The following is a 12,058-nucleotide window of genomic DNA, read 5'->3' as shown; positions in this document are numbered from 1 at the left end:
CCTCTTCCTCCAGCATTTTCCCAAAATTTTAATAGTTCAGCGGGAATGTAATCCACCCCCACGGCCTTGATTAGTTTCATCTCCCTTAATGCCCTTTCTATCTTATCGTCGAGTATGCCTGAACCTAAGCTATCTTTCTCTACGTCATGTTCCTTTTCTACGTCTAACTTTTTTGATCTAAGTTCTTTACCATACGGTTCTTCTATATATTCTTTCCATCTCTCTTTGAACATTCCTGTGTCAACTATTATCTTACCCGTCTTATCTCTAAATGTTAGCATAGATCTTCCTTTCTTACTTCCCGATAAAGATTTAACTTTCCTGTACTGCAAACCAATGTCCTTCTTCCTCTGCAGACTTTCCATGTCCTCGCACTGCGTCTTCCGCCATGCTTCTTTTGCTTTATTTGTTACCCGTCTCAATTTATTATTTAACTCTTTGTACCTAATTTTGCCTAACTCTGTGTTTACATTCTCCATTTTCTCCTCTCATCCATCTTTGCAATCATCTTATCCGTGATCCATGGTTTCCTAGTCCTTTTCACGTTAACTGTTCCAATAGTGTCTTTTGCTGCTTTAGACAACCCTTTCTTGATACTTTCCCATTTTTCTTCGATAGTACTTAGCTCTTTACCGTCCTCCATGATTTCCTCTGCAGCCTGCAGGCACTCCTTCCTTGTCAATCCATTTAACGTTTCTACACTCCATTTCCTAACCACCGTGTTAGCGATTTTTAAAAGAGAATGCGATTGATCTGAGGATTACAAAGAAAGACCCGAGAGGCGATTCCTAGTGTCTCTCCACGAATGCACCCACCCCCGAGCGTTGGGGGCACGGCGGTCGGGAGCACGGAGCCACTCCCCTGTGCCCCGTTTGGCTTCCTTCTCGCGACGCCGCGCGGCAAAATCGAATGACACTCAGCCCCGGCCCTTCCAAGCGACCGCCCTTCTCCAGGGCTTTCAAAGGTTGAAAGAGGGGGGGTCGGCAGAAAGAATGGGGTAGCCAATTGGTTTGAGAACACAAATGCTGGTCGCATGTTTCCTTCCGCAGCCATGGAGACGATTTTTGAAGCCACAAACAATGCTCTCTGCCGGCATTTGTTGGTCATTTCATCCAACTACCACCTCGGCCAATATTTATTATTTCGACTTTTGGTCTTCCTTAATCAATAGCACGTAAAATTCCAAAGAAACTGCGGGAGATGCCGCGACACTGACTTTTAACGGATTCATCCGTTAATATACATTTCAATGCAACAAATTCAGAGTGTAGAAATCATTCGTCCCGGTCAAGGCGAATGATTTTTACACTCTGAAATTGTTGCATCGATATCATGTACTGAAATATTCCTCAATATCTCATATAAGTATGATCCTCCGGGTTAAAATAAGTTTGGTAGTGATGGGCATCTGGGCCGGCTTTACGCATTCACCGTTCCCCAAATCCACCATACGACTGCGAAAGGCAACGAACCGACGCTCCGCATCGTCAAAGTGCTTCCCTGCCCAAATGGGTTGTTATGCATTAGGCTATAATGTAACTTGCGAAACCTTTGCCTTGATATGGCCTGCGGTTGCCGTAAATTATTACAGTAAAATGAAAACTAAAGAACGCAGAGCAAATAAAACAGTTTCACGCTTCTGGCTCAGAAATAGAAAAATGAATTAAAGTCCAAATCACAGTAAATAAAAGAATTAATTGTTCACGGTGCATATAAAAATGTCACCTCTCTGATGCATCAATTTGGCTATTCATAATCATTTAGTCTTAGTTCAATAGTTTCAGCCTCAACTTAGTGGAAGTTCATTTTAATAAATGAAAATGAGGTACCTGAGGATGACGCCGTAGCGTCGAAACTAGTCGTACCTGTAATAAAGTGGTGGATTGGAACAAAGTGTTTCTTTTTCATTTATCATTTAGTCTATTCAAAATGAAATTTTATCAATTAGATTTTTATGATTTAATATATTTGGCGGAAATCCTGACAATAAATTTACAATGTCCATTCACATTTCATTTAGAAAAAGAAAGTTTCCCCCCAGTAAACGATAAAAATGACTAACAATCTCGACGTTTTTCACACAAAAAAATCACTATTTTCGGGTTATAATACGTCTACCTTCTACCCATAACCAATGCGTGGAGCTACTATTATACCTCCCCCTCCAGCAGCATGCAAAGGATGCATAAAGTGATTGATCGTCAAGGCGACTATGTAGAATTATAGCTAAATACTCAACCTTTCCAAAGATGGAGGCAAAGTTAAGAATAAATTTGATTTTTTATACAAAAAATAGGAGATCTTATATTTCGAATCGCCCTCGAGTGTACATGTGTGCGTGTATATATATATTATTATTATTATTAGGTGATCTACCGGTTAAGGTAGGTTTTTGGATGGACATAATTACTCATTAAATAATTTGTGACCCCTAGATAAACACAACATCCTACTCTACATCAGGTCCCTCTTCATCTCTGAGTACTTTCTTCCTCCCTTCATCCCGTCCAACATCCCTATCCTGTTCCTTCCCTTTCCTCGTTTGCCTAACATTCTCCCCTCAATTAAAGTCTTCAACCTCCCATTGCCAATCAATATGATTTGAGCATTCCACTGCCCGACAATACCCCCTTCATCCACTTTGTCTGCCTCCATAGGATTTCTCCCAACAAACCCCTCTCTTCACCCACCATACCAAGTACTTCCTCGTTTGTTTTCTTCTCTGTCCATTTCACCTTCTCCATTCTTCTCCACACCCACATTTCAAAAGCCTCCAGTCTACGTCTATCCTCCTGCTTCAATGACCACGTTTCCGCGCCGTACATAGCTACGCTCCAAATTACAGTTTTTACGAGTCTTTTCTTAACATCCTTACTCAACGTCCCTGTCATCAACTCCCTCCTTGTGAAAGCCTCTTTGCCTAGCGCAATTCTTCCCCTTACATCCCTACTACTTTGACGGCGTCGGTCCAAAACACTGCCGAGATACGTAAACTGTTCTACTTGCTCTAGTTTTTGTCCTCCTATTTTAATGTTTAGCTTACCCTTTTTCTTTCAAGAAAATCGCATAACCTTTGTTTTATTAATATTGATTGTCATCCCATACCTGTCGCACTGAATTTCCAATTCACTCAGCAATGCTTGCAACCCCTTGGCTGACTGAAAAACTAAAGCTTGATCATCAGCGAACCTAAATGATTTTACGAATTCCCCGCCCGCTTTCATTCCTACCTCCAGTTTTTCCCATGCCTCTTTAATCATTTCCTCTACATACTGGTTGAACAGCAACGGTGATAATGGGCAACTCTGCCTTACACCTCTTTCTACCACTGCCCAACCGGACTCCCCGTTCCCCACTCGTAACTGTGCCGTCTGAGACATGTACAGGTTGTGGATTAGCCTCCTTTCCCTCCAACCTATTCCTATTTTCTGTAATATACTCATTAGTTTTTCCCAATTGACTCCATCAAACGCTTTTTCGAAATCTACGAAACAGGCAAGTACCTCCTGGTTGAGTTCTATATTCCTCTCGATTAATAATCTCATTACTGTAATGGCATCACGCGTATTTCTACCCTTCCTAAACCCAAACTGATCATCCCCTGAGTAATCATTTTCCCTATTCTTTATCTTTTTGTTTATGACCCTGAGAATAACATTACCTTCGTGGAATATCAAACTTATTGCCCTTTAGTCCTCACATGATGTAGCCTTTACCTTTTTCGGAATATGAACTAAAACTGATCTCACGAAGTCTTCCGGCCAGTTTCCTTCCTCATAGGTACTACGAATTAGCCCATATAGCCTCTTCCTCCCACATTTTCCTAAATATTTCAAAAGTTCCGCGGGAATGTTATCCACCCCTGCGGCCTTATTCAGTTTCATCTCCCTTAATGCCCTTTCTATCTCATTGTCTAGTATGCCTCGACCTAAGCTGTCTTCCTCTACGTCATGTTCCTTTTCTATGCCTAACTTTGTTGGTCTAAGTTATTACTATACAGTTCTTCTATATATTACTTCGATCTCCCTTGGATCTTTCCTGCGTCAACTATTACCTTACCCGCATTATCTCTAACTGTTAGCATAGATCTTCCTTTCTTACTTCCCGATAACAACTTAACTTTGCTGTACAGCGAACCGATTTCACCCTTCCTCTGCAAACTTTCCATATCCTCGCACTGCGTCTTCCACCATGCTTCTTTTGTTTTATTTGTTGCCCGCCTCAATTTTTTTTTCAATTCTTTGTATTTCATTTTGCCTAACTCTGTATTTACATTCTTCCATTATCGCCGCTCATCCATCTTTGTAATCATGTCACCCGTGATCCATGGTTTTCTAGTCCTTTTAGCGTTAACGGTTCCAATAGTGTCTTTTGCGGCTTTAGACAACCCTTTCTTTATACTTCTTCATTTTTCTTCGATAGTACTTAGCTCTTTCCCATCCTCCATGACCTCCTCTACCGCCTGTTTGTATTCCCTCCTTTTCAAACAATTTAATGCTTCTACATTCCATTTCTAACTCGCCGCCCCTGCCTTATCTTTTTGAAACGGAGGCTACATTTCATAACAACTAAATTGTGGTCAGAGTCCGCATCCGCTCCCGGGAAGCTGTGCGAATTTATCACACTGTACCTAAACCTGTGTATAATCAGGATATAATCTAGCTGATATCTTCCCGAGTCACCTGGCATTTTCCATGTATACCTGCGTCTATTGTGGTGTCTAAACCAAATGTTGGTGATGACTAACCCCTGTCTCCTGCAGAACTCAATTGCTCTCTCCCCGCGGTCATTCCTCGTTCCTAAACCGTAGTCCCCCACCTCATCAAACAATCTTTTCCTATGATAAATGATGCGCTCTATTCATCCTGCAAAAAAACCAAGTTCATACGGTTTTGAAAGTTTGTTATCTTATTATATGACTACAGGCTGCTTAATCATAACAGTTTCAGGATTGACTTTGTGGAAATCCTTCTTGATGAGGGTTAAAAAGAAACGCTACACTTCCACAAAAAAGATTTAATATTTCATGACCATTTCCACTATTTATAAGACGACATTTCATGGTATCGATTCATTATCATCAGGTGATGATGCTTCGCAGCATCGAAACCACTGTCGTGAAATATTAAATCTTTATCGTGGAAGTGCAAAGTTTCTGTTCACCCTCATAATACACGCTGCTTATTTGTTTAAATTGTTAAATTCAATCGAATCGCGCGAATTCAGCATTATTGGTGAAATAAGAAAGACCAGGCTCAACAAGTGGAAGTTCTATTTTCAGATAGCTGCATTTCTTGAATTCGGTGATGTTTAATGGATTACGTCTAGTGAGTGACAGGACGAGGCCCGTAATGTTGACGGGCACTTGACATGCCTGCCGCTTTCCCTATTGTTGTTGTCGTTATTATTATTATTATTGTAGGATCCTATGTTGGGTTTTTTTCTGAATATATGTTCTTTACAATAAACCACTCATTGAAATAAAAGCATCTCTCCGTGCCTGGTGTGCCGCGCTTTGTTGCGCATGTGCGAAATGAATTTTGGGGCCCGGGATGTATAGGTAATGGAAACATTCGTAGCAATGGACAGCATTACGGTTCGCATTAAACTTTCCGCAATGGAGCTTGGAGGGATTTATGAAAACGTTGGCGGACACGGGTCGTGGGTGGGAGGGACATTAATGTCACTACTCCCTTGAACGAGGAGGGTGTTGCGAGAGGCGGGGACCAATGATGAGGGCGTCCCGAAGTCGGCAGTGGTTCGAGGGAAGGCCATGGGGGGGGGGGTTCCGCACGCCGCTTTCGTCCCCTTTCGCCGGGAGAGAGAGAGGAGAGGCGGCGGGGGCCCTCCACCCCCGCTCCGCTTAATTGCCAGCACGTTTGATGGATGGTGGGGCGGGCGGAGGGGGGGGGTTAACCCCTTGTACTGTGTGATCTCGTCCCCCATCCGCGGCCCCACCCGAGCGGAAGTGGAGGGGACCATTTGACGCCCATTCCAGTCCACAATGAGCCCGCCCGAGGATCCAATCGGACGGACGGACGCGTAGGGGGGGGGGGGGAAGGGGTGATGTGATTTAACACCGATGAGTTTCGGGGGGGGGGGGGGCACTCTGAATATCCTCCCTGCCCCTTCCTCCCGGACCCACGTGCGTGCATTCCATGCTATTATTGTCGTAGGGACGCCGGGGGACATTATTATTTGCCCTGTTATTGTCCTTATTAATATTGCTCTCTCCGCACCCCAGGGGGCCACCTGCCCCCCCACTCTACGACCACCCCATGCCCGCGAACACTTCTTCTGGAACCCATCGGTATCCGCGGCGGGAGAGGGGATTTCCGTCGTCTTTTTTTCCGTTCGAGGACCAATAGGAGGAGGAACCCGCGCTTGAAGCGGGGGCACTGGAGGGCGATGCGATCAAGGCTCTTGCTTGGACTGGTCGTTTTCATGTTATTTGCAGTGCCATTTCAATGTCTAAAGGAAGTGCCGTCGATTGTCGAATCAGCTTATCGTTAAATTTATCGGCTGCACGCTGCGGCGAGACACTACCTCCTTTCGTAGAGCGCCGTCGAAGAGGGCGCACGCGTGGTGGACTGTAACTCCTCGGTTGCTTAGAGCGAGCGGCCCCTCAGCCGGCTGGCCCCCCTCGAATTCAGATTCTCCGCGACTTGCTTCTCTCCTTCTCCTACTTTTTTCCAAGATGGTCTTCCCTTCTATCACTATCTCTATTATATTATTCTATTAAACCTTATCTCACTATCGTTCTATACATATTAATTTTTTGTTGAATTCACTTTGCATCACAAATGCCTCTATTTTTAAAAAAGTATTCTTTGTTTTCCCCTGGGAGAGCGAGCCACAGTGATCGCTAAAACAAAAAAGTCCAATCAAGCTTGTTCGATAAACGTTTTCAACCCCTAACAATGATTGAAATGCACATTTAATATTTACGTGCTCTAATTTAGATGACGGGGACTCCTTAGTCTAATGACACTTGTATTAGTCTCTAAGTCTCTCATTTATTCGCGACTTTACGAATGGTAATGCATTTGAAATATTTACAGTGACATTTTTTATCAAACTATTATCTAGTGCATATACCTGTATAAATAAATAAAAATAAATGATTGAATAAATACATAAATTTATAAATATATCTGTTTGTCCACCCCCACGGCCTTATTTAACCTCATCTCCCTTAGTGGATTTTCTATCTCATCGTCTAGTATGCCTGGACCTAAGCTACCTTTCTCTACGTTATGTTCCTTTTCTACGTTATTTTTCTGCGTCCGCCTTATCTCCCCCCTCGCGCCAGAGAAAATCAGTCCTACCACTTTTTGGTGCGACCCAGTATATATAACATTATTATTATTAGGTAATCTACCGGTTAAAGTAGGTTTTTGGTTGGAAAAAATTACTAATTCAACAATTTGTGACCCCCAGCAAAACACAACGTCCCACTCTACATCAGGTCCCTTTTCATCTCTGAGTTCCCTGACCAGAGACCAGACCAGACCCCCTATTGACTGGGCTATTGCCCTCATTTTTATCGCTGCTTCGGTGAGACAACGTCCACCCCTTCAGCGGTAGTGTTTGTGCAATTCGCACAGGGGAAACAATGGCGATCGAATGTGTAAATGGCGAACGTGTACCTTTCCAGTGTTAGTGAAGGAGAAGTTGAAAGAAAGACCTCTAGTGGGTTGGCAATTGGCCTTAACTTAAAGGAAGAACTAAAATTAGCTTAATTCTAAGGGCCGAGACATTTTGCCCAAAAACTCGTCAACAGGACGGAAAAACATTTACTAGTCTAAAAACTTAAAATTAACTTACGATTCTGGTCTAATTTTTGGTTATACAGGATATATATTTTTTTCTCTTTTGTTCTGTTTTTTTTTTTATTGTTTTCTTTTATCCATTGGATTTATATTTTTTTTTTCTTTTTATCCTTTTTTTTCCCTTTTTACTTTTCTTTTCAAAAGAGACTTTTTTTTTTTTTTACATTCAATGATAACAAAATAAAATGATAATATAATGGCAGTTACACAATGCCTTAAACATAATACATAAACCTCTGAGTTCCCTGTCCTCATCATTGTATATATATATATATATATTACTGGGTGAACTCTACTATCACCTACCAAACCGACCTTCGGGTCGATTACTTTTTTTATGGTTTTTTTATACATATAGGTATATACCATAATATATATGTATGTATAAATATTATAAAACGGTATAATGGATTATATATATAACGTTCGAAGTACGCGCATATAGATCAAAACCTTGTTTTTTTAAAAGATTAATGAAAATGAAAATTCGTTGGTCCCAGCCACCTTGATGAAATGTCGAGGAGAAGCCGCCCCCTCTACCCCCACCCCCTCGATGGAGGCGATCCACCCATGCCCGGGATGATGCACTCGCCGCCGTCAAACTCTCCTCGCCCGCCCACGGAAGGACGCCCGTGCCCTCGCCCCGGGAACATTCCTCCCCAGGACAACATGCGATCTCCTCGCCGAGTGATTCGTGACTGGAGACTCCCCAAAGGCCCCGCGAGGCGGGTGGGGGAGGCGAGTGAATCGAGGGTGGGGAATCATAAATTCGCATGACGAAAGGGGATATGATAACGAAGGGTAGCGGCGGACGGGGGAAGGAAGAGGAGGGACCCCATCGCGGCCCCCCTCTCCCCATGCGTGATGCCCTCCTCTCCGAATTCTCCGAATTCCGTTCCCGTCCACGTAATCCCCCTCTCTCTCCATTATCACTTTTGTGGGGGCGGGCGCAGGGGGAGGTTGCGGGGGCGGAGATTAATGGGGGGATGAATGCATGAGTCCCACCGTGCTCCATTGTGGCGGGCACCAATGCGCGAGGACCCCGCCAGGGTGCGACGCCATTGTCGGTGCGGCCCCATTCCCGAGTTGCCCCGGCGCCCTCGCTCGCTCTTTCCGCGAAACTATTTATTCGCCCCAGCGGGAATTACCCAAGCGGCCATTCAGACCGGAGACTACTCATGGCCGCCACCATCTAGGATTCCAAGAATAACAGACTTGTGAAATTGTGAATGTTCAGGAGTTGCGCCGCGTTTTTCTCCATTTTATCACTTCAGTTTATTAATCCACGTACCAATAAGTTTTCTAGATAACCACCGTTTTGAAAATTATAAATAAAGTTTCATAGCCTTTCGGTTACGAATATTCAGCTCAAAAATGCAATACTGCGCCCGAGCGATTTCGCCTTTATTATACGAAGAAGACTAAATCCAGAAGCATCAGTATTTCCCCAATGGCTACGGGTTTTGCCACAATTACCAAACGATTGCTATGACAAGTAACAAAATGATACTATGACTGCAGTATCGATCGCACCTGTTCTCATTCCGCATTGACGTACCTCACCATGCCGCACCGCCTTCGACATTCACAGTTCACCGCTCTCCTGAGGACACCCGTTTTCGTCTTTCCGCGTCTTCCACGTCGAAATTTGTTCGAAGTCGACGGATACAATGTCTGTTCAAAAAAGATGAGACTGTTTGAATAAATACATGATTTAATTAATTGTCCTTTTAATTATGCTTATCGCCTTCAAAATACATCCCTTGGCTGCTAATACCACGCTCCCAACGTTTTTCAGCTTTTGAATTCCGCCTAGATCGCTTCTTTGGGAATAGCCTTCAGCTCTTCAAGTAGGTGAAAGACGATCCAACTAAAATGTCGACTTCATTGGCAATCTCCCTGACAGTTGAACTACGGTCTGCGCGCTCTAAATTATTCTCATTGTTGACGTGGGCGCCGTTTGTCGTTCATTTCTCGGTTCTTCATCGGTCGAGGTTTGTCCAGACTGGAAGCGGTTGCGCCAACGAAAACACCGTTCCCGACTCATAGATTCAATGCCGAACACCTCTTGAATCATTGCACAAGTTTCACTTTTCCCGAGATTAAAACAGAATTCAATGCACACCCGCTGCTGCTCTTTACGCCTTCACTCTCACCGACACGAGAATTTGTACAGCAAGGGTGTACAAGCTCTTGCAAGAATCACCGTTGTGCGGAGAGAATTCAAGATAATGTCACGAGCAAGATGGCGACATAGGTTAGGTCCAAATTGGATATACTTCACGGGAAATTATTTAGATTCAAAAAATTGATTATTTGGAAAAAAGTTTTGTTTGCACACAAATGAAAATATTTGTTTCATTCGGGATGAAGTTTGCAATTCAATTCATTCATTCAATGAGAAGCGACAATGAATCCGTGTATTTTTTTATCCAGCTAATGTATCATAATTGACAAGTGTATATTATGATTTTCGGCGATAACTAAGCAGACGCCCTTCCGACATTTTAAACACCTGCCGCATAATTCGATAATCTCGGAATATTTCCTGAACAGTTAACTTTTCAAGTGCATCAGTTCATTTTTTAGAGCTTAGAACTTCCTTCATGCCTGGCAAAGTTGAATCGCATTTTTCCCAAAGCATCTGTAAAATCGCGTGCTCACACCGTCGCGAAGAAACTGCTCACTGGTTAATAAAAGGCCGAAAATACGAATTATATCCAGGGACAGCCGCGCGAATAGATTGGTCCGGCGAAGCTGGACATAGTCGTTAGTTAGTATATACACGTACATAGTTCAATATTGATTAATCTGGTGGCTCTTTGCAGCGCTATATTTATTGTTCCAAACATCTCGGGTTACGCCAAAGAATTTGAGCCAGAGTTTCAATAACCTAAGTGTCCGTCGTGGCGTTATCGGTCAAACAGAATCACAGTCAGGTGGATCCGTTTTACTTGCCCTAGCAAAGAAACTGTGCCCGCTCAGGAGTTGGGGAGGGAATCTAGAGTCCCATTTATATGCGTGTCCTTTTAAACCTATCTGCATCAATCATAAAACAAAAGGAAGAGTTTCTAGACAGAATTTTCATTAGAGGCACAAAATGATAGATTCCAAATTACGACAATAGTACACTAAATGCAACAGTGTAAAACTTTGTTAATTTAAGGTAATCATAATTTCGGTCGATATTAAGCAAATATTGAAATCTGGTCGAAATAGTCAGGAGAGGATCACATTCGAAACCGAATGCCAACTTTCATTGATCCACTGAGTTTTCATTTTAATGTCCATACGATTGCCCTAGCCTGAATAATCCGAAAATAGAGAGTGACAAAAATGCATAGAGTTGAACTGTCTTTACAGTCGCAGTGCAATGGTTTTATTTGTTCGTGTTATCATTGTTTATAATGCTTATTATGATGTAGCATGCTGAATCCCAGAGGCCAAAATGTCACGAATGAGACATCAATAGTCATAGTAAGCGGCGGAGAGGCTCCCCTTGAACCCGCTAATATCTCTCTCTCTCTCTCTCTTTCTCTCCCGCAGGCATCGAGTCGAGCATGCAGGAGGCCGGGAAAGAACTCTATTGGTTCTGAGGCCGCTGGGAGGAGGTCACCTCGAAGGACGAAGAGGACCCCAGAGGGGAGGGGCGCGGGAGGGGAGGAAGTTGCCGGAGGCGATAGAGCACCCGCACCGCGAACCAAACCCCGCTCCCCCCCCCCCCCAGACACACACTCTGTCCTCCCGAACCCCTCCTACCAACCACTGAAGATTCCCAGCTGAATTCGCTCTTTCTCTTAAGAAGTTCCGTTCCCTTTTTAGGAATAGTGTGTTCCACCATTACAGCACATTGTTATTGAATTTAAGTCGATATGAACATTATATAAGAGCACGTGATGAAAGACGTGGTGCGGCAAAGAGCGCTCCGAGTGAGGCGGCGGACGGGAGAGGGACCTCCCGCCCGTCCTCCGACACCTGCCCTGCGGATCTGCGCAAATACGAAAGACAAAGAGTGTTTGTTCATTAAGGCATACATATATTAAGTGTTCACCAATAGATTAGTCAAAGACATGTTGATTTCGCATGCTAGCGGCGCTTGTAGAAAGAAAGATATACCCATGTACTATATATAATACATTAATATAATTCAAAATAGTTAATGTTACATAAGGATATGAAAGTTGTTCGTTGTATTATATATTATATAACAGTCTACGAGAAATGAA

General features: G+C 43.3%; 1 protein-coding gene across 1 annotated transcript in view; it reads left to right on the top strand.

Moving 5' to 3' along the window:
* LOC139689335 (transcription cofactor vestigial-like protein 2) overlaps positions 1–11,500 on the top strand; it is a 229,747-nt gene extending 218,247 nt beyond the window's left edge. The window contains exon 5 of the mRNA XM_071586418.1: positions 11,379–11,500. Coding sequence (XP_071442519.1) covers positions 11,379–11,428 — 50 coding nt within the window. The 3' untranslated portion in view covers positions 11,429–11,500. The remainder of the gene's footprint in view (positions 1–11,378) is intronic.
* The last annotated feature ends 558 nt before the right edge of the window (positions 11,501–12,058 follow it).

The sequence above is a fragment of the Hetaerina americana genome, unplaced genomic scaffold (genome assembly GCF_022747635.1).
Source record: "Hetaerina americana unplaced genomic scaffold, ioHetAmer1.1.p SCAF_22, whole genome shotgun sequence".
Classification (NCBI taxonomy): domain Eukaryota; kingdom Metazoa; phylum Arthropoda; class Insecta; order Odonata; family Calopterygidae; genus Hetaerina; species Hetaerina americana.
This window is presented reverse-complemented; position numbering and strand designations above follow the sequence as displayed.